The 24,143-nt window shown below is 43.2% G+C and overlaps 1 protein-coding gene across 4 annotated transcripts in view; it reads left to right on the top strand.

The window, feature by feature from the left end:
• Nucleotides 1–16,910, top strand: part of LOC121945114 (TGF-beta receptor type-2-like) — a 90,495-nt gene extending 73,585 nt beyond the window's left edge. For 2 of the 4 annotated variants that reach the window (XM_088084920.1, XM_042489139.2), the window contains 2 exons: nucleotides 9,952–10,079; nucleotides 13,847–16,910. In XM_088084920.1, the coding sequence (XP_087941046.1) occupies nucleotides 9,952–10,079; nucleotides 13,847–14,107 (389 nt within the window). In that variant the 3' untranslated portion in view covers nucleotides 14,108–16,910. Of the gene's footprint in view, nucleotides 1–9,951; nucleotides 10,080–10,796 lie in introns of all 4 variants that reach the window. The other 2 variants (XR_006105943.2, XM_088084919.1) reach the window with 2 other exon arrangements.
• Nucleotides 16,911–24,143: the final 7,233 nt, after the last annotated feature.

Consider the following 24,143-nt stretch of genomic DNA (forward strand, 5'->3'; position numbering starts at 1 on the left):
TCAATATTAACAAGTAACAACACATTATGATTTGTTTGTTTATTTAATGATTTTTTTGGCTCCGCCGACACAAATAGTTCCGCAACCGCTGGACGTGACAGCTGTCGCCTAGCAACACATAAACATTTTCTTGCACGCTGCTTGCTAATCTGTGTTAGCTTAGTCTTTACGTTATGCACAGACCAGCTGCTTAGTATCATGAACATTTATCTCTGTTATTTTCAGTGAAATAAGAGTCTGTTAACAGACACTTTGAGGGCCTATGAGATTCAGATGAGTTAATTTGATAAGACAGTTCGTCACGGCAGTGTGTGTCCACTCACTGCCATGATCTCCGTTACCTCGAGTCCCGTAATCAGATTGCTTGGTCAGAACTACTTGTTGTATAATGTTTGATTATAAATGGCACTTGTAAAACTGTGAGTAAACATGTGAGTGCTCACTCGGCTTGTGCCCTCATGCCTACGACCGATGATAGCCATGAAGATATAGAGAACAACAGCAACCACTCTCATGGGATATTGTAAAGAGTGCTGTCTTGTTTCTTAAGTAGCAATGATGTGCAGACGATGAAGAAACCTCCGCTGACACTGACTTGGTTGCATAAGAATCAATTTATTACAACAAAGTTCAGCATCCACCAGGCACCATGGTCTGCCAGGGAGAAGATTCGGGACCAATGTGAATCTCTCTCTCTTACAGCTCATGCATGTGTCTTATATGGTACAAGCATCTACACATTTATCAGTAAACATTCCTTCACCTATTGTGTTCAATCACACATGCTAAACGCCATATTAGTTTAAGTGCCTGTTCTCTGAGGAGATGTGCCAATGCTTCATTTGGACGGAGAGAGAAAGTTTTGTTTTGATAACAGGTTGTGGTTCATTAGAATTAATGCAGGTTCATTTCCACCTCTTTTGACACAGTTCTGCATCGATGTGGAATCAGTCTCATACACCTGTTAGAAGTCTAAGTTCTCGAGTGCTAAACATGTAGCTGTTTTTTTCTTTCAAGACAGCAGATCCCAGACAGTGTAGCCAAACACAGAGGTTTTAGCTAACCTCCAGGCCTCAAAGGTTTCAGACAAATAATCTGAAAAGGAAACTGTCATAAACTGCTCTCCGCCCGTTAGATAGGACATACCAGGTCTTTAACCATGGACCCCTGACAGCAAAAGGAGAAGTAAGACTGAGGCTCTGGTTGCAGTCATTTTTGAAATATGTTCTCAAACTGCAAATTCAATTATTTTCATAGCTTATGCCAAGAGCTGCTTAAGGGAGCCTGCAGCGATAGCCTCTATGTCTGTCCACTTCTCTAATGTCCCAGACTTTCCATTCAGAAATTTAAGGACAATTGTATAGATTGTAGGAATGCAGGAAAATGTGTGGTATTTATGTCAGCTCCGTGGCAGGAGATATAAACAGCAGAGAGCTGAGCACAATACTAACCCCAGTACAAATAATAATAATTTGATTTGAAAAAGCACGTTTGGCAGTGCAGTTAGAGAGTTTCATAGATTTCTTAAAATAGGAAATAGTCAATTCCATTACAACTGGAGAATCTCCATCTGCTGCTGAAGACAATGTGATAATGAAATCTCCAGAACAGCAACTAAATGGACAGTGTGGTGAGATTATTGCTGTTGTTTTTAAAAAATTTTTCAAGATGGCGCCGACTGTCAGGGCACGCCGTCCGTCGGTCTGTGTTTACCTGCTTATTGTATGTTTAGTGGTGTCATTGCTTGCTAAGAATACCAAATTGCTACTGGTTTATGAGCGCCATGTGCTTTTTAACATCCTGAATTCTTTGGGAAAGCTCTCCCATGTTACTGGTGGAGAGCAGGCGTTAAGTTTACCTCCTCACCTGGCCACGGTACCGGAGGAGTTACGGCGCCACGAGCTTCCTTATCCGCCGCACATTAGGAGGCGCAAACGTGCTCGTGGTACGCGAGCAGGAATACATGTGGCGATTACAAAGATAAAAGCGAGGGCACGGAGGGAATCTTACCGGGTTGTTGCTGCTGCCTGGATCGGCGACGTGGATCTAACCTATCGATTGCGGTGGATTCGACTGGTCTGTCCGACTGATCTACAGCCCGATCAGCTGTTTTTCCCCAGCTGGAGAGGGGCGGGGCGGCGAGGAGGGGGCGGGGCGTGTCTGGATAACTTGCAGATACCCGCTGTTGTGCCGGCAGCTGTCGGTGAAGAAGTGAAAATGCGTATGGCCCTTCTGAATGTTCGATCACTGTCTCAAAAGACTTTTATCCTTCATGACTTTTATGAGTCTCACGACCTGCAGTTTATGTTCTTGACTGAGACATGGATGCGTGAGGGTGAAGTGACTGCTCTATCAGAACTCTGTCCTCCCAACACCACTTTCTTCAGCACTCCCAGACTGACCGGACGAGCAGGGGGCGTGGCTTCTGTTTACAGTGATGCTTTTAAATGCAAGCGGATTTCTCATGATGCTGCTTTTACCAGTTTTGAGTTGCAGCTTTTTACAATGGACAAACCATGTGTCTGTTTGATGGCTGTAATCTATCGTCCCCCTAAGTATAATGTGAATTTTATCTCTGAGTTTGCAGATCTTTTATCTAGATTTGTCCCACTTTATGACAGAATTCTGATCGTGGGAGATATGGATATGCACATCTGTTGTCCTGATAAACCATTAGTTAAGGACTTTTTAAATATCATTGAATCTTTTAATCTTACACAGTTTGTGTCTAGTCCAACTCATCAACGGGGACACACTCTGGATTTAGTCCTAGGATATGGACTATCTGTGTCAATAGATGAAATCTGTCAACTACCAATGTTTGATCACTTTGGGATTGTTTTTAATGTCCTACTTCCTAAGCCTAAGGGCTCAGAGACTAAGTTGCAGGGAACACATTTGTCTCGTTATATTAGCACCAATGCATTGACCGATCTGTGTTCACGACTGCCTGATGCTGTTAATCAGATTTTTAGTCAGACCCTTTCTTTAGACAGTCTTGTGGATAATCTAAATACCACTCTCCACGACTTGCTTAATCTGGTAGCACCAGCAAAGGTTCGAAGGTGCCGTCATAAGAGCTACGCACCCTGGCTAAATGACGATCTATTAGCTCTTAGAAAGATCTGTAGGAAAGCTGAACGCCAGTGGCGCAGCTCTAGACTGGAGGTGCATTTTCAATGGTGGCACGAAAACCTGTCCACATATCAGACTATAATGGCAGCAGCAAAGGCAAATTATTATTCGGCGTTGATAGTCGAGAATAAACACAACCCTAGAGTCCTGTTTGCCACTGTGGCTCAATTGACAGAAGGCCACAAGCAAAATGATGGAACAGAAATATCTGCCTCTGACTTTGCTGATTATTTTGATGAAAGGGTAGCTGCTATTAGAGCCAGAATTCCCCAGTCATCTAATGGTGTATTAACTCCTGATGTCAACCCTCCCTCTTATTCTGGACAGGGTTTCTCAGAGTTTGAGTCCACCTCACTAGTAGAGCTGACTAAAATTGTTTTGTCGTCTAGAGCTACCACATGCCTGTTAGATCCTTTACCAGCCTGGGTCATTAAGGAGTTATGGGCAACTCTGGGTCCCTATGTCCTTTTTATCATGAATTTATCACTTTCTACTGGAGTCTTCCCTGCCTGTTTCAAATCTGCAGTGGTCAAACCCTTACTAAAGAAACCAGGTCTGGACCCAAATTCCTTGGTAAGCTACAGGCCAGTCTCAAATCTCATTTCTGTCTAAGGTCCTTGAGAAAGTTGTCTCAAAACAACTTGTGAATTTCTTGTCACGCAATAATTACTTTGAGCCACTACAGTCTGCATTTCGGTCCCATCACTCTACAGAAACAGCACTCACAAAGGTCCTGAATGATTTGCTATTGGCAACTGACTCAGGCTCAACAGGCTCAACATCAGTTCTTCTACTGTTGGACCTAAGCGCTGCCTTTGAGACTGTCGAGCACGGTATATTGCTTGACAGGCTTAAAAACATGTATGGAATCTCAGGCAGAGTGTTCGAGTGGTTAAAATCATATTTGTCCGACAGATCTCAGTGTGTCCAACACAACAATGTAATATCGAAGAGGCGGACAGTCAGGTATGGGGTTCCACAGGGGTCTGTTCTGGGTCCTTTGTTGTTTTCTTTATACTTGGGGTCATTGGGTGATGTTATACGTTCTTTCGGGATTGCCTTCCATTGTTATGCGGACGACCTGCAACTGTATGCACCAATTACTGTTGACAGTTGCTCGGATATACTGAAGCTTAAGGCCTGTTTGACTGCGGTGAAGAGCTGGCTGGCAGCAAACTTCCTATGTTTAAATTCGGACAAGACTGAGATGATGGTGATTGGTTCAGGGAGACTAAATCATCTAAACAACATCGCTGGCTGCACCTTAGATGATGGCATCATTCAGTGCAAGGACACTGTTAAAAACCTTGGCGTGACCTTTGATCAGTCTCTTACATTTGTCTCCCACATACGAGAGGTGACAAAAATAGCCTTCTTCCATCTTAGGAGGATTGCTAAGATCCACTCTTTGTTGTCCTTTAATGATGCCGAGGTTCTTATTCACTCATTTGTGTTTTCAAGACTGGATTATTGTAACGCTCTCCTGTCTGGCTTGCCAAAGAAGAGCTTTCACAGCCTACAAATGGTTCAGAATGCAGCAGCTCGCATTCTGACAGGAGCAAAAAAATATGATCATATTACTCCAGTGCTAGTTTCTCTCCATTGGCTTCCAGTTCATATTAGAGCTGATTTTAAGACACTTCTTTTAACTTATAAAGCTGTGAATGGCATTGGACCATCATATTTAAAGGAACTGGTTAAACTGGTTAACTGGTTAAAGGAACTGGAACCAGCAAGGTCCTTGCGCTCCCAGGGGACGGGTATGCTGACTGTCCCTAGAACTAAAAAGAGGACAGTCGGTGCACGGGCTTTTCATTCCCGTGCACCGTCTTTATGGAATGCTCTCCCCACTGACATACGGCAAGCTTGCACAGTAGAGGTGTTCAAAGTTAAGTTAAAGACCCACTTGTTTTCTATGGTATATGACTCCTAACCAGTTCTTAGCCATTATTTTATCTTGGCTTTTGTTTTATTTTCTTAGCCACTGTTTTTATTTTTATTTTTATTTTTCTTAGTCATGGTTTTTATCTCTTAGCCACTGTTCTTATTCTTAGCCATTGTTTTAAATTCTTAGCCATTGTTTTAAATTCTTAGCCATTGTTTTTAATTCTTAGTCATCGTTTTTATCCGTTATTGCCTTATGGTTTTATCTGTTGTGTGTTTCTGTAAAGCACTTTGAGTTGAAAGCGCTATACAAATAAAGTTATTATTATTATTATTATTATTATTATTTTCAAGGTCAGGAAAAAACTGAAATCCTTACTCAATGCACAGTGTTAGTAAGCCTTAACAGCCAGAGATTTGTGAGAGGACAGATGGAAGGACTGATTGTGTTTTACTAAGAATAAGATTCGCCTTAGGATTGCTTCAATATGACAGTGATTATTAAACTAATTTTGGTGAACATTAGATAAAAAATCAGATGTTGCATCATCATAAACATAAGTTACAGTAATAATACTCAGTGACTGACAGGTTGTGAGGTTGGGTACATAGAGCACGATGCCTACACTATGTGTTGGGTAATTACATCACTTTTTCTGGCCCAAATGAGTGAAGGAAGTTGACTTTGGAGCAACTACTGTCTCATTTTACTGCAACTGAGAGACCCTACAAGCTTTTATTTGGAGCTGAAGACAGACTGCAGATGTTGTGAGTTTGGTTTCGTAAGGTCTTGACTCAATCCCAGAACTGCCTTTTCAACATAAAATACTGCAAACAAATTGACAGATTGTTATTTTGGTTCATTTTGGACAGTCAGAGGTTGCAACTAACTGGTTGGTAGTGGAAGCAGATTTCTTTGTTTTGCTGTCAGTGTGGTCATTGTTCATTGCACTGAATCTTAGACAGAAGAAGGTTGAGCCAGCTTAGGTAAGATGAATCTTGCTTGGGTTTGTTTTTGTGTTGGGGGGTTGTTAAGTGCTTAGCACTGGACTTTCAGTTTCTCTCTGCAACAATAGGTGAGGTCAGCTGACGCGGGTCACACCCTCTATTGATTGCCCAAGTGAAACCAGACAGGATCGGTTCAGCTGGGCGCAATCAGTCAAGTTGGAAACAGCTGTGACTGTGTTCAGGTACCTAAAAGGGCACAGACTATGCTTGAGCGTCAGCCCACACAGTGTGAAGACCACACAGGGTAAAGACCTGCGAGTCTACCTGCGCAAGTCCACCGAGCAAGGACACCGACTACCGCTGCCGCCTGTATGTTTTCAGTCTAACGCACAATGTGTCTCTCACGCATCCCGGTCATTGTTGGCAACCGGAAAAGACGCAGTCTGCCGTACACGCAATCCGCAAAACCTGTCCGCTCTCCCAGAAAGTGGTCCCAGCCCACACTCAGTTACCTTTGGTCTTTGGAACTGTCAGTCCGCAGTTAACAAGACAGAATTCATCAGTTCACTGGTGAAACTCTCAGACATTCAGGTCCTAGCCCTGACTGAGACATGGATCCGCCCAGAAAACTCAGCTATACCAGCTGCACTCTCCGAGTCCGCTACGCTAAGCCACACCCCTCGCTCCACTGGACGAGGAGGCGGTGCTGGCGTGCTCATTCCTGACAACTGGTCTTTTTCCACACTGCGTCCGTTGAGCAGCAACACAACATTTGAATATGTCACTGCTCCCATCAAAGCATATATTCTGGTTGTGTACTGCCCACCAGGGGGTAATCTGGATGGCTTTGTCTCTGAAATGGACATGTTACTCTCTGACATCCCTGATGATGGCACACCACTGATTGTCATGGGAGACATGAACATTCACATTGACAGTACTCTGGCAAACAACTTTCTGGCACTCCTCTCCTCCTTTGCACTTGTACTAGCTCCTTCTCCTCCCACCCACAAAGCTGGTAAAGTCCTTGACTTGGTGCTGACTCGTAACTGCTCCATAGCAGATGTGACAGTTACCCCTCTACACCTGTCAGACCATTTCTTGGTAAAATTTGCAGCTGCCTTTCCGCAATTGCAGACACCCACTCAGACAATTTCCCTCCGCAGAAACCATAAGTCCCTCACAGCAGCACAGCTGTCTGATGAGGTGAGCTCTGCCATGCCTGACCACACACTTCTCCTCACTTTCTGTTAATGAGGCTACAGAAACACTCTGTTCCTCTCTGGCATCCTCTCTGGACAAACTCTGCCCCCTGGTGTCCAAACCAGCCAAGAAAAAACAACCAAGTCCATGGCTCTCTGAAGTTCTGAGAGAACAAAGAACTGGACTCAGGGCAGCAGAAAGAAAGTGGCGTAAATCCCAAGAACCCACAGATTTGTCCTCATACAAACAGAAACTTGCTTCCTTTATCTCTTCCTTGCAGTCCGCTAAGAAAGCCTTCTATCAGAACAAGTTCTGTGCTGCTACTGATTCCAGAAAACTGTTTATGGTGTGTAACTCCTTGCTTTCTCCTCCAGCTGCTCAGCCTTCCACTACACTGACTCCAGACATGTTTGCCTCCTTTTTCACTGAAAAGGTGGCTGCAATCAGCAACCAGTTCTCTGAGCCTGACCAGCCCAGTCAGCTCAATCCCACTACTGCCGCTTCACTCTGCTTTTTTGCTCCTCTGACCGAGGATGAGGTCTCCAGACTTCTTCTGAGCTCAAAACCTACAACATGTCCTCTCGATCCAATACCCACCCGTATCCTGCAGACCATCCTGCCCACTATCAAACCTGCAGTCACACACATTGTCAATTCCTCCCTAAAAACTGGCACTTTTCCTGCTACTTTTAAGCAAGCCCGTGTCACCCCACTGCTCAAAAAGCCTAATCTCAACCCCGCCCAGGTTGAAAACTACAAGCCAGTCTCACTTCTACCATTTCTGTCGAAAATACTGGAGCGCGCAGTATTTAACCAGGTCTCTGAACACTTGCGGAACAACAACCTACTTGACTCCTTTCAGTCTGGCTTCAGGTGTGACCATTCCACTGAAACTTTCACTCCTGTCAGTCACTGAGTCACTGAGACTGGCTCGAGCTGCTGGTCAATCCTCTGTCCTACTGCTGCTGGACCTGTCTGCTGCCTTTGACACGGTGAACCATCAAATCCTCCTCTCCACACTCTCTGAGCTCGGCATCTCAGGTTCTGTCCTATTGTGGTTCAAGTCCTACCTCACAGGCAGATCCTTCAGAGTGTCATGGCGAGGACAGGTGTCTAGGTCACATGGCCTATCGACAGGGGTTCCTCAGGGGTCGGTGCTTGGTCCCCTACTCTTCTCTCTGTACACCACCTCACTCGGTGCAGTGATCCGCTCCCACGGTTTCTCCTACCACTGCTATGCTGATGACACTCAGCTCTTCCTCTCCTTTCCACCTGATGACAGAACAGTCTCAGCTCGGATATCAGCGTGTCTGGCTGATATCTCCACATGGATGAAGGAACGCCACCTTCAGCTAAATCTGTCTAAGACCGAACTCATGGTCTTTCCAGCTTGTCCATCTGTTCAGCCTCGGATCAGTGTCCAACTAGACTCGAGCCTACTTGTGCCCACAAACTCAGCCAGAAACCTGGGTGTCATGTTTGATGACCAGCTGACCTTTAAGGTTCATGTGGCCTCAGTTTCTCGGTCTTGTCGTTATGCCCTCTACGACATCAGGAAGATCAGACCCCTCCTGACCCAACAGGCCACACAGCTTCTGGTTCAGGCTCTTGTGATCTCACGCATTGACTACTGCAACTCTCTTCTGGCAGGCCTCCCTGCATGCTCATTCAAACCTCTTCAGATGATCCAGAATGCAGCAGCACGTCTGGTCTTCAACCAGCCCAAAAGAGCACATGTCACCCCGCTGCTAATTTCTCTTCACTGGCTTCCAGTGGCAGCCAGAGTCAAATTCAAAGCACTTCTCTTGGCTTACAAAACAATCACAAGAACTGCTCCAGCCTACCTGGAATCCCTGATCCAGGTCTACTCTCCTTCTCGCCCACTACGCTCTGCATGCGAAAGACGCCTGGTGCTTCCAGCCCAGCACGGCTCTAAATCTCTAGCCAGACTCTTCTCTTCTGTTGTTCCCAAGTGGTGGAACAAACTTCCAAACTCTGTGCGTTCTGCTGAGACCCTTTCTACTTTTAAGAGAAAAAAAAACTCAGTTGTTCCGAGAACACCTAGGCACTTAACCTGACTCTTCTCCTCTTTGCCCTTTGGGGTAGAGTAAGTCAAATGGTCCAAAACCCAGCACTTAATGATTATCTAGCACTGACAAAGTTGTGTGATGTTGTATGTTGATTGTCATCGTAAGTAGTGATACTGAGATTGCTGAATCTCAGATGCTGAGATCGCTACTGGTTATTATTTTGGTTTCCAAAAAAAAAAAAAAAGGGGGGGGGGGTGCTGTGCGGCACTTCTTCTGCCACTAGACAGCAATACCTGTGACCAATCACACCTGAAGCACTTTTTGCACTTACTAAGGGTTTTTTCCTTAAGTCTAAATTCTTGCTTGTGTTGTACGTCGCTTTGGATAAAAGCGTCTGCTAAATAGAATTGTAGAATTGTAGGATGATTTCATAACGGGAGGCCTTTACACTTTCAAATTAATCAACAGGGCACCTGTTTCACTCAGTTACCCTCTTTTCCAAAGTATTCACCGTGTTATAAACCACGTCATGAAATGTGGCGTTGTTTAATTTTTATGTTGGACTTGGCCAAATCATCTTCATCTTATCATCACAAAAATAACAGGAAGTGGTTCAAATAACAGAAACATGATGGCACAGACAACATGACACATGGAGCATTTTTTTTTCTGCTCTTGAGACAGAGAAGATGATGATGTGATTGATGATGTGGATCCTCTATTTGACCATGAGCTGTGTTTATGTTTGCAGAGGTGAAGGAATATGAGCCTGCATACGGTTCAAAAGTGCGAGAGCACCCTTGTGTGGAGAGCATGAAGGACAACGTGCTGAGAGACAGAGGAAGACCTGAGATCCCCGACACCTGGCTCAGGCATCAGGTCAGACATAACGTTGACATACTGTTCACACAGACAGTTTGCACTGCAGGTTTTGTTTTTGTTGGCCAAATTTTGTATTAAGTCTCAAACTGTTTAACTGTGGACTACTATAAAGCCTGACTTTATGACACTCCGTTATGCAAAATTTTAGGGAAGGACAGAGCAGCATTAGGGACTGTTCATTATCTATGCAGGGTGGCTGTGGCTCAGAGGTAAAATGTGTCGTCCACTGGTCAGAAATTCAGTGGTTTGTTCCCTGGCTCCTCCAGTCAACATGTCAAATTATCCTTGAGCAAGATAGTGAACCCCAAATCACACCCAATGATGTGCCATTGGATTGTGAGTGTGTGTGACTGGTAGGTGAGCAGCAGGTGACATGATGTATGGTAACCTCGGCCACCAGTGTGTGATTGTGACATGCAGTGTTAAAGCACTTTGAATGGTCAGTCTCTTTACCATGTGTGGAAATATAACCTCATTCCCACTGCACAAAAAAAACAGCTAATACCTGCTAACATCTGCCTTTTTAATGCAATGGGAATGTGTACAATCGGCATGCACACCTGGGTCAAATGCAGTAGACACAGGTTTTTTATCGCCTCTGGCTCCAATCAGCATTGATGGAATGCAACGCCAGGGTGACCGTGGTTATTTCAGCTACTTAACTGGTGAGAAGCAATGACGTGCAGTCACTAATGTCTGTCTCCTCCTTAACAGCACTCAATCCAAATACATCTGAAAGGGGAAATTAAGAAGTGAGGGATAAATAACGAGAAGAAACCAGTGAGACCTCCATTACTGCTGCAACGCGCACACACACGCACACACACACACTCACACACATACACACACGCCAGACAGAAAGGCCGACTCGCTCTCCAGTGGTAAGTTCAGTGGCAGTGGGAATACAGCCATTTAGCGTGTTTACCCATGTTTAAAAAGTAGTTTCTTGCTAAAATCATATATATTAAGAGGATTATAAAAGGAGTTCAAATCATTTGCAAGTTCAGCGTCAGACTTGCCAGTAAGGGCATGAATTTCCAGTGCACAGCACGACTGCATTTTGTCTTTGTAACTGAATTTAGCAAGTTTCAGTTTCTGCTCAACTTGCTTCTGCAAATCCCTGCTGCGAGCAACATCCCCCTAATTAAAGACAATAACTTTTTACATGATCCAGACACCCATAGTTTATTGTTTATTGGAAAGATATATTAATTTCTTGAGCATTACCAAATCCTCACAAAAATGTATATAGGCAGTGAAAGTCTGTGAAAGTTTACCCAAATAAGAGCAAACATCTTTGTACTAATCCCAGTCTTTGCAGGTGAAACAATCCTGGAGGTGCTGGGTAAACTCAAAGCAAAATAGATAACACTATCGTCAGACATGCTTAGGGGAACTCTTCAAAAAATTAGCTTCCTTTGTGAAACCATGACAAAGGTCCAGATATTTTATGTCTCTAGTAGGAACAGTGACATATTGATAAAAGTTACTGAGGGACTTTCTTGGCTGACAACAATTAAAATCATCCATGACGAAGTTGAGCGCTTCTGGTACGATACTCTTTAGCCTGTGAACTGTTTCCAGCATGACCCGTTTTGTGGAATTAGCATTCGCCTTCAGGTGGATATGTACAACTGTAATGAATATCTGTGGAAACTTAGCAAACAAAACAGACATAATGAGATGTACAAGAGTTCAATATCAGAAGTGCACAGTGTCTATTTGACAACCGCAATGCAGCACCAGTTTTCACAGACAAATAAACAGAGCCCTCCTCTCTCAAGTCATAGCAGATCCCCAAAATCCTCGATCATCAGATCAGACTGTGGGTCCTGTTGCTTAATCCACATGTGGTAAAGCAATAAAGCAGGCATTCCTGTATTCCAATAGAAACTTGAAATTTGCCTATAGATTGTCAATCTTGATATGTAGGGACTGCACATTGGCTCGGTTGATTGTGGGAAGGAGAATCCTCTGATAACCTCATCTTTTGGACCTCAGGTGCACCAACTGTGCCTGCCCCTTTTCCTCACCCCCATTGGCCTTGATGTCCAGTTCCTACTGCCCACAGAAAAACCATAGCAAACTCCCATGACTCCTTCAGCAACCCTGCAATTGTGAAGAGCCGGCCCACTGTCCGACGGCTAGAACAGAATCCATTTGTTCCTTTTGAATCCAAGATAAGACAATCTGGTGCCTCATTTCTAGCACCCTGGCGTAAACTTTCCCTGGGAGGCTGAGCAGTGTAATACCCCAATAATTGGAGAACACCCTGTCCCCTTTTTTAAAAATGTGACGACCACCTGACATGCAAGAGTCTAACCCTCTTCAGCTGTTTGGCCCCAGAGCGCTACTATATCTAGTAGCTACTGCTGAACCCGCTTGCCAGGCCCCAAGACCCAGCCACCAAACAGTTGCAAGCTACCCTTCATCTCAGGTCTGTTCCCAGAAGGGGATCCATGGTCCACACATACAGGGCGCAGTTCTCCAGATCCTTATTGGCTGATTCATCAGGGTTTCTTAAGTTGTTCCTAGTTTGGCCCTTCCCCAATGACCACTTTGCATGGGAAGACCCTACTAGGAACTATTTTCCCCAGACAACACAGCTCTGAGGGTCACGCACAAAGGTTCACCACATTAAAGTGGTGAACCTTTGTGGGGATGTCAAGTCAAGTCAAGTCAATTTTATTTATAGAGCCTATTATCACAAAACATGGTTCGCCTCAAAGGGCTATACAGTGTACGACATCCATCAGCCCTTAGACCCTCACATCACCCAAGAGAAAAGGAATAAACCTCAGGAAGAGCGGTAGAGGATGTCTTAATGCTTCACATTACATTTGATCCTAATTGGCCTGATGGGGGTGCTGTAATTAAAAAAAATGAAAACTTTGAAAGGCACCCCCACACACACGCTGTGGCTCTGAAAGAGCAAATTTGAGACAGAACTGAATGTGCTTCACAAAAAAAAAAGCTTCTCTGGCAAATAACCACATCATCATGGTGGTTGCTTTTTGTCTTTAATGCTAAAACATTAATGTGACATCTTTTTTTATTTTTTTTTTAAAGTTTGAATTCACAATACCACATGCGATGTACACCTTTGCAGGATGGAGCTACAAAATTCTATCATAAATTAATAAGATCCAAGTTCAAATAACACGGCTGCAATCAATCAAAAAGTGTTCACAAAGGATGGGGCTTAGCAGCTAAGCTTGATTTTGACTAATGAGGTGATTCTTCTGTTGGCCAAGAGAGGATTTAAACTCATAGTTAGTGCTTGTGGCTGTATTTATGTTTCTGATGAATTTTAATCTGAAAAGTAACTACTTCCAAGTTACTAGGGAAATAGTCTGGGAAACTACAATATTTCCCTCTGAAGCATGTTTCAGTAGAAGTAAAAAATAGCATGAGAATACTTGGGGAAGGTATGAGTACCTCAAAATTGTAAGGGGCTATGTATTTAAAGGAAACAAATGTTGAAAAACACTTGCAGCAATTCTCGGTAGTAACATGACCACTGGGGTTCTTCAGTATATTGCATGTTGTGTGAACAAATGTGGAAACGCACACAACTAAAATGCTCAGTGTTTGATATTCCTTTGCCAGTATGATTGGGTGAAAACAGAGGACTGTAGGAGTATAGGTGGTTTTGTGTAAATGGTTATATTGCATTCAAATAAGGAGGTTGATTAGGAATATTCTAACATGGCACATTTTATTTATTGTGGAGTCACCTCCCTGCTCTCTTCCTCTATTTACAGGGGGTGGCGGTTATTTGCGCCACCATCACGGAATGCTGGGACCATGACCCAGAGGCCAGACTTACTGCCCACTGTGTTGCTGAACGCATCTCTGAGTTGGAGGATGAGATGGACAAACTGTCCAGCTGCAGCTCCTCAGCAGAGAAGATCCCGGCAGAGCTGAAGATCCCGATAGAGGTAGAGATTCTGGGCGAGGAGGTGAAAATCACAGAAATACAGGACATCATAGCTGTGGACTGCTCTTTGAGTGATGAGAAATGAGTGGAAGCTCTGTATCTTCAAAGACTATGAGGGCACTTACTCTGCTTTAATGAGACTGAAGAAAGAAATCTCAGCTGTGATGTCAGGAATTGACCTCCTGTATCCCAGGACTTTTAATTAAGTCACAGTGTCATGTTATTCTAGCCCAAGAAAGAGGGACTTCACCACTTCTTATATGAAATAGCCTGCCTTAATCAGCTAAAAAGCTAAAGAACCAAAGTTAAGTGAAAGCTTACAAAAAGGTGCTTATTATGTTAACAGTGTTTCATGAGTGTTTGACTAGATGCTTACTGAGCAAAAAAGGTGAAATAGTTATCAAACTAAAGACATTTGATGTGCACTTTATGATTTGATACTTATGCATTACAGTTCTCTGATAGAGTCAAACATTTTGGAGCTAAGAGGAGTTTGTGCTTGTAAATGTCTTTGTGTGTCTGACTTTGAGCCAAAGTGTCACCAGAGATGTCACCTTAACACTAGTGATGCTACGGACTCCATCCTTAAATCTTGTTTGTTTTAACTCATTGAGTGCCAGCCCTCATTATACAATGGAAAGTGGCTTGTGCCAGCTTTTCTGGCCATTTTGAGTCATCTTTCAAGACCCACAGAATATTTTGTACAAAGACTATGAAAACACAGAGTAGCTCAAATGAAAGGAGAAACTCTCCTTTTTGTCATGGACAAAAATGTTTGTTTGCACCTTGTTCCATTCTTGATTTATCTGAAGTTGCATAGAGGCTAGTTTCATCAAAAAGCTTCTAGAAAGCTGAGAAAAATGCATTTTTGTGAAAGGAAGTCTGGCAAGCAAAACAGTTATTTAAATGTTATAATTTTGCCTTTAATGACATAAAAGACATCTGAAAATTGTATTACAAATGTGTGTAAATGTGTAAAGTACAGCACAATGTAAACCCACAAAATAGAACCGGAGTCCTATGCGATTATTCCTACCTGCAGTATTCGGGCGACCAGGCCTGCTTTTGTACCCTGTAATTGTTTCAAAGTAAATGCTTCGGACCCCGCAGGACACTCAGTCAAAAGCCGGGGGGGGGGGTCCATGAGAGTTTCTTCCAGCGTCCGCTGGCGAAACTGGCCACTTGACCCTCTCTGTTTTCTGGGGGCATTTTATGCCGATATTGAATTGATTTAGCTTCGTTGCTGTAGTTTCGAATCACCTCCGTACAGATCACTCTGCTCTCTCATCCCGGCTACCCCACTTCATGCTTTGATCTACCGTATTTTGTACTACAACTATGAATCCCAGCAACCCCAAAATTACACACAGGGAGCGTGACAGCGCCAGCCACCGAAAATACACTTTGACGTATATATATGTCAATGACACTCAAGCGTTGGCTTTTGAATGATGTATATACACGTCAACGGCACTCAAGGAGTTAATAAGCATAGTGTACATAACAGACAAAAATGGGAATGTAATCCTACTACTTATCTTTGAATGCAAAATAAAAGACTTCACAGAGATGTGTTGGTTTTTTTGTGTATATGTATATATATATATATATATATATTGTATGTTTTTTTTGTCTAAAACATCAGGAAACTAAGAAGTAACCATGCCTAGTATTTGACACTTGTAAAATATTGTAAATCTTTTTGAATTAAAGAAATTTCTGTATACTGAGATTCTGTTCTTGCTTATAGAAGTGAACTTAAACAACTGAAGTATGTTACAAGTGCAGTTCATAATATTTATTTATTTATTGTTTAATTATAGTTATGAGCAGTCATAATGCCTTTTGACAACAACCATAACACATTATAAGGCATTTTGTACTGACTTAATAAGTCAAGTATTATATTACCCTTTTTAACTGCATTTTAGATATTAAATCCTGGATGGCAGAGAACTGTCTTCAGCTCAACCAGGTAAAAACATAGGTTTTAGTCATTGGTACTGGACCTAAGAGAGAGAAACTGTCCGCAAAACTCCTAACACTTTCTTTAAACCCATCAGCAAGTAAAAAATCTTGGAGTAATATTTGATTCAGACCTCAGCTTTGAGCCCCATATCAGGGATGTCACCAAAAAGGCTTTTGACCATCTAAAGAATAAAGCCAGACTGTGACAGTTTCTCTCTCAAGCCAATGCAGAGACTCTTATACATGTGTTTATTGCAGACTTGACGCTCTTCTTTCTGGTCTTTCTAAAAAGAATATTTCTCAGCTTCAGCTGATCCAAAATTCAGCTGCACGCATGCTGTCAAAGACCAGAAAGAGAGCCCACATTACACTGGTTTTAAAGTCTCTGCATTGGCTACTAGTATCTTTTGTGCTGGGGCAGCAGACTGAGGGCTGCAGATGCAAACAGACTCAACAGACTCATCCGCAAAGCTGGTGATGTGGTGGGGGTGAAACTGGACTCCATGGAGACAGTGATGGAGAGAAGGATGCTTCTCAAACTACGGAGCATCCTGGACAACAACACCCACCCCCTCCATCAACTCCTGGTCCAGCACAGGAGCACACGGACCAACAGACTCAGACCACCCACCTCAAAAACTGAGCGTCACAGAAGGTCCTTTCTCCCAGTGGCAATAAAACTGTACAACTCATCTCTGTAAATTCACTGTCATCCTTCCACACTCACTGCACAGTGTCAGGTTATTTCATACAGTCTTATTTATTTCTTGCGCACTGCTCTTTGCACTATGTATATAGTTTTATTCTGTCATTATGTGCACTGTGCATTGTCTTGTTTTTCTTACCTGTTTGTTGTTGTTGAGTGGAGCACTGTTACGAACAGAATTTCCCTTGGGATGAATAAAGTATTCTGATTCTGATTCTGATTCTGATTTTGCACCTTCTTATTTATCAGATTTGCTTTTTAAAATATGAGCCCAGTAGAGCCCTCAGGTCCTCGGGTAGTAGTCTTTTTATAGTGCTTAAAGTAACAACCAAAACATACGGTGAGGCAGATTTTTATCATTAGGGGGCCTGAGGACCTGAGGGCAGCACATAATGTCCATGTTTTTAAGTTTAGCTTTTAATTGAACAATATTTTACCTCTTATTAACTTATTTATTTATTTTTTTATTCCTATTTTACTCCGTTAACTTTTTTTATTCTTTTAATAATATTTTACCTCTTGTTAACTTACTTACTCTTATTCTTTATACCAGTATAACATTTTATCTTTTATATAGTTATTTATTCACTCATTTATTCAATTAATTATATTTATTTATTTTGTATTAGCTTTACACTCTCTTTTTATTGTTATTCTTATTCTTCCATCATACCTCCAGTGTTTCCTCATCTGAGATAACATTTCCTCAGTTGCTCATGCCTGTTGTTACCTAGTTCATTAATGTAGATGTAGATATTCCAATATTCAGTTTAATGTGGTCCAAGCACAGATAGCACTGTGATTACTATTAGGGCCTGAGCCCTAAGTGCAAGAATCTTTTATTTTTGTAAAGATTACTGTTGTTGTTGTTGTTGTTGTTGTCATTGTTATTATTATTATTATTATTATTATTATTATTATTATGTGTTCCTGATGCACAAGCAGAGAGTACAATGAGTATTATCTTGTCTTGGTTATGATCATATTTCTAATACGGTGTTTACATGCGAACAGAGAAATCAGATTATGTATGCCCAATATGCATTAAAAATACTAATAACCTGCTAACTTATTAGCATACTGCAGTCTATTGGCACAGGCACTGCGATAATTACAAAAACATACTGACAGTGGAAGTCGAAAGCTACAGGAAATATTATAAACTAGATGCATGTACATACATATACCTTGTTTCAGCTCAATTTAACTTGAATTTTACTGATAAAATCCAATATCACATATCACCATTTGCCTCTGAAGGCTTTAAAAGATACTTTCCTGTGTCTTTGGAACCTCACAGCGGTTAGTGAGAAAATCTTTGACTTTGGACTCGGCTTTAGTATTGAGCCTTGACTTTAGATTTTGACTAGACTTGCGTGTTTTGACTTGGGAATTGACTCGGACCTGTTAAGGAGGCAGCATTGGTCACCAACCACCCTCCTACATCCCTGCCCTCTCTGTAAAAGGCAGCGTCTCCGACTATGCAGACTGGCAAGAGTGTTAAGTCAGTCAGTGTAAAACGCCAAGCTCGCTCTAAATTCCCATAGCTAGTATGCTAGGTGGCTACGTTTTAGCATTACTAACGTCATGTATTATGTATGAAATTATGAGATTTTAATGTCCCTCTAAGTAAAAACCCATATTAAGTTATATCAACGCTCGATCTCTGTTCTGTTCTGTGTGTCTGTATAATGACAATTATTTTTGAAGATTGCGGGAAGGCAGTGAAGGATAGTAGCGATGTGTCCTCCAAAAAGAGGGAAAAGAAGGCCGCATTTGTGGGCTACGTAAGGAGGAGCCTTCGAATTGTGACCATTTCTGTCTGTTCTATTTACAGACAGCATCTTTCTTTTCATGGCCAGACTCGCTGACATTTTAAAAAACTGGGCGTCTGAGTCTCCGTAACCATGGCAACCATTCTTTCATTCAGTCTTTCCAAGCATGTGAAACGTAGTTTATTCAGTTAGAGCAGGGTGTGTGCCGAAATATTGGACAAATTGTATCCTGTATTGATTCAATACTGCAACCCCGTTTGTTACCCCACTCTCCCATTATGGCACAGATTTGCTCGTAAACTGGTTTGTTTCTGTACATACCATACCTAGACTCACTCTTCCCCCCATGGGCTCAAAAGGCAGGTAACCTCTGCAATACTCCACTGGCAGCTGTTTTCCCTATTTGCATAGACATGCAGCCCCGAGCTTTCGCTGTTTTGGTTTTAATTTTCCACAGGTGTGTTGTTTTGGCAGTTGTGCGTGTCGATCTGTGCATTTTTCAGTGACATGCAATGACAGTTCTGTCCACTTACACTGCAGTCGCATTGGCAGATATCCGATTCATATCAGATATTTATCCACATATGATCAAGGCCTGATTCGGATCTGAGGAAATCCGATTCCATGTGCTTTTTTCTGCTGTGTCATGACGCATATCTGAACTGCTGGGCCACATGGGGAAAAAAATCAGAGTTGGGTTTCTTGAACCATGTAGTGTAAATCCAGCTTTAGATAGCTAGTGCCAATGAAATGTTTTTAATGCTGTTATTTATTTATTTATTTTTTTAATAAAAAACAACATGCCTCTGTATTTGGATTTCATTTTCTCGTCCTCTAATTGCACACCTGAAGGTTTGGACCTTTTACTTAAGAAAAGAAAAAAGAAATGTAAACATAGATATTCTATAACCTGTCTGTTGACATGTGTCAATCAGGCTTATCTCTCTCTCTGACCTGAGGTACGCATCAGCAGCTCAACCCCGATTTTCACTTTCATCATGCAACAATGTCAGTGCTCGTGTGACGATGTGCCCCAAGTGCAGGCAGGGTCAGGGCCAGGGCAGGCCAACCTCCGTAATATCAACCATCTCCACCCCTCTCTCACTCCTCACACCACTGCCATCTCGGTCCACAGCCTCCACACCTCCATTACTTTTTTTTTTTAACCTGTCCTGTTCGGCAGCTTAGGCATGCAGTATGAGAGGTCTGGATGCCTTGAGTTGCCATAACAGATTTGCTCTGCAAAGGAGGAGTCTGACATACTTCTTCCTGTTGCAGTCCATACTGAGATTTATTGGCAAGGCTACCGGACAGCACAACGTTAGAAGAGAGAAAAGAGAGAGGTTGGGGGACACAGAGGAGAGGGGAAGACACAAGAGACAACAAAAACAACAGCAACAATAACAACAACAACGACAATGAAAACGATGACAACAATGGTAACTACGATAATGACAGCTGCAAGTATTTACAACAGTATTAACGGTGGAAGCAGGCAGGAAATGAGTAAATGAAAAAGAGGAAAAGGAAAGAAAATAAATAAATTAATAATTAGAAAAAATAAACAAACAAACAAAAATAAACAAACAAAAAAACAGATTGCATAAATACTTACCCAAAATAACCTTGACATGGATAACATCAACATTTGTAACTGTTGTATGTGTGTGATTGTATAACAGGTGTGTGTGTGTGTGTGTGTGTGTGTGTGTGTGTGTGTGTGTGAGGGTTTGTCATTGGATGTGGTTTGTAGTTGACGGGGGGCCGCAACAACCCCCCCCAAACTCCCAGGGGCAAGCAGGCCTAGACCCAAGCCACCAGAGCACCCAACAGCCGCCCAGAACACGACAGATCCACCACCACGTGCCCCAGAGACAGCCACGCACCCCACCCAAGGGGGAACAAGCAAGGGAACACAGAGGCAACACCCCCAAGCCCACAGAGGGACAAGGGACAGGGAGCCCCCCGGCCCAGCCCAAGGCCACCAACCCCGGCACGATCTGAGCCCACAGCCACAGGGCCCCACCAACCAGAGACCCGCCCAACCCCCAGAGGGGAGCCCGCCACGCACCAGAGAGGCCAGAGCCCCCCCAACCCTCGGCCCCAACGGGGCAGGCCACGGCCCACAACAACGACCCAACCCATATACCCCGTGGAGGAGAGGGAGAGCAGGCCCCCAGCCCAGTCGGAGGCCAAACCCTCCACAGGCGCAGACAGAGTCCAGAGCATCCCACAGCTACCCAAACTACCGGCAGGGCGACCGCCACACAGCAGCAGGGTCCAAGCAACCACCCAGCCCAGTCCCACACAGGGAGGCCGACCACCAACCCAGAGCCACCGGCGAACTGACGCCCTTCCCCCAGACCGCAGACCCCCCATCCAGCCCTGCAGGGCCAGGGAGAGACACGGTGGGAGACCCCCACCCCGCCCATGCCGACCCCCCGTCCAACATGGATGCAGGGTGTATGCATGTGAAGGTGTGTGTATGTAGATGTAGGGGTTGTTATGAGATGTGTGAGTGACTACGGTGCAATTTAAAATTGGGGGGAACGGCCAGGGCATGGGCGCCCCACCGCTGGCAGATGGCGGAGTCTCCCAAAATGCCCCACCTGCCCCCCATGCCCTCAGTGTCTCCTGTGCAATTAAAATTAAGGGGCGGTGCAATGACCAGAGCAGGGAGGAGGGCAAGGCCACCATAATGCAGCCCCACCCCCCACCCACTGGCCCCACTGGTCCCGCTCCTCAAGGCCCTAGTGTCTTATGAGGTGAGATATAATGGGATAGGGGGTCGACAAGGAGGTCACCTCCATTACTGCAACTCATTTCGATTTGGTCTCCCTCAAAAAACCTCCATAAACTCCAAATGGTTCAGAACTCACCTGCCCGTATCATTTCACAAAGCCCCTGCATTCATCACACCCATCTTCCACTGGTTCCCCTTTACACAATGCATCACTAACAAAATGCTGCTCCTCACTTTTAAACCATCCACAAGCTCACACCTCCATATCTTTCAGATCTCCACCACATTGCCACTCTTGCCCGCACGCTCAGATCCTCCTCTTCCATCCACATCACAGTCCCTTCTGCCTGTCCTGTCACCAAGGGGGTGAGGGAATAAGTTTCAGAGCTGGGGAGCTGCTGAATGCTCCGCTCCCCAGCTCTGCAACTCACTCCCTCCTGACCTCCGCAACACTGACTACCTCCCACACTTTAAATCAAACTAAAAACTCACCTGTTCACACTCACATATCCCCACTGACCACATTACACTGTTTAATTCTATTGTTTTTATTAAGATCAATTTTATTGCTGTGTGTTTGTTTTGTCATTTAATGTGAGGTGACCTTGAGTGTCTAGAAAGGCACCAATACAATACATGTATTATTATTATTATTATTATTATTATTATAAAAAATTGTGCACACATTTGTTCCTTCTAGTTACTTCTTCTAATCCCTTATTATCAGGTTGAAAAAGTGTCTAAAGACTATTCAGCTGTTTAAGAATGCTATGGCATGTATACTAACGGGAACCAAGAAGAAAGATCAGATCTCTCCTGTTTTAGCTTTTTTGCAATGGTTCCCTGTAAAATCCAGAATTTAATTTAAACTCCATCTCCTCACTTATAATGCTCTAAATGGTCATATCTTTCAGAGCTCATAGCTCCCTATTTCCAGAGCACTGCATTCTGAGAATCCAGTTTCGGTACAGGGGGCAGACACTGTTTCCACTTTTAAGAGTAGATTTAAGACTTTCCTCTTTGATACGTTGATGCTATTTTGATTGTGATTGTGCTGGTGCTGATGCTGTGATCCTGCCTTTGGCTGTGCTTGTGCTGTGGCTGCACTGATGCTGTACCTCAGGCCCAGCTTGGATTGTGGTCATGGCTGTGCTGTTGCTGTGGCCTGTTTTTGGCTGCGTCTTTGTTGTGGGTGTTGGTTCCACTTACATAAACTACAATATTTGCCTGTTATATTGCATGCTATTATATACTATCTTAAATTATATTTATGTGATTATTGTTGTTACCATTATTGTAGCTGTCCATCTCTTCCCCTTGCTCCCTCTTTCTTCCTCCCTCTCTTTCTCTTTCTCTCTCTTTCCTATATATCATTTTGTAATCTACTGTAATTTAAATGTTATTTGCAACATCTATTGCACGTCTGTCCATCTTGGAAGAGCGATCCCTCCTCAATGGCTCTTCCTGAGGCTTCAACCATTTCTTTTCCCAGTTCTAGGGTTTTTTGGGTGGCAGTTTTTCCTTAGTCAATGTGAGGGTCTAAGGACAGAGGATGTCGTATGCTGTAAAGTCCTCTGAGGCAAACTGTGATTTGTGATAATAGGCTTTATGAATACAGTTTATTTGACATGACTTGACAGGCCAGCAAGGACTGAAGTCTCAAGGATTAACTGTGTGAACCAACTCTTTTATTTAAAGTATTTTTTATTGTATGGAAATGTTTGCAGTGCAATGAGCACACAAGACAATTTTTTGTGTGTGTGCGTGCGTGCGTGTGTGTGTGTGCGTGCATGCATGTGTGTGTCTGTGTGTGTGTGTTTGAGAAAAAACTTTGGCCCTAGGACAAATCTTACTGATTACCCCAACCCCAGTCTTGTCAGTTTGGGTTTATAAATGATATTTATGTATGCACTCACATTATAATAGTGTCATCACGACTGAGTTAGCTCTCTGTTTACCACCATTTCTGTTATCAACACCTATAGTGCTAAAAGCACATGCTGACGTTTTTTTGTTTGTTTGTTTTGTTTTGCCAAATAGAACCTGCTATACATACGTTTTCAAGGCCAAATGATTTATCAGTCTGCTGATTATGTGGCTGTTGAAGCACAGGCGGCAGTTGTTGGGCAATAATGTTGTGCCTGTCACAGCTGTAGTTGTGTTACCGTCACTGCCACATAGTGAAATGGTAAAATAAAGCATTGATTTATATAATGGCTGGAGATATAAAAGCTGGCTGAAACAATCTATTTACAGTACAGTACCCAAGGTATTTACATGTAATAAGGTTAACAGTAGTAGTATTGTCCACGAGGATCTGGAAATCGGTAAAGAATTGACCAGATACATTAGCCTAGTATGGCCACTTGTGAGGTCCTACACTGCTATACAACATGACAAGACTGTCCGCTGTCCTCCTTCATCTGGACAGTCGGCTACAGACCCCCCTGCCAGGCGCAAGGCTTCCTCCTGCAGAGGCCAAGGGCCTCGAGTGTTTGATCCATAAGACGCCCTGCTCCCTCCTCTCCCTGCCCATATGTTATGGGGGTGATTTCTTCAGCGAAGTCAAGTGTCACGCTCTTAAAATACCTGCATCAGCAACATGTCAGTGAGCTTGTAAAGCAACAAATGTAAATAAGCTGCTGATTTACACATGAGCCTTCTATCTGGCTGTAGAAGCTAATGTGCTAACTACCATTAGCTAAACAGTTCAATGTAGAGCTAATGTTAACGTACGTTCAGAAACACTGTAACGTTACCGACATCACACAGACAGTTTATTTTATAAATACGCAGCTAATGTAATGAGGACTATGTCTCTTGATAAAATATAGTTAGCAGCAGTTATATTAAAAATAGGTATTTGTAGCTTTATTGTTTGTGTTTCACTCTTACCGGTGTGTTCGCTATGTTGTCTCCTTGGGCACAT

This window comes from Plectropomus leopardus, chromosome 11 (assembly GCF_026936395.1).
Source record: "Plectropomus leopardus strain MGB_pleo_1.0 chromosome 11, ASM2693639v1, whole genome shotgun sequence".
NCBI lineage: Eukaryota > Metazoa > Chordata > Actinopteri > Perciformes > Serranidae > Plectropomus > Plectropomus leopardus.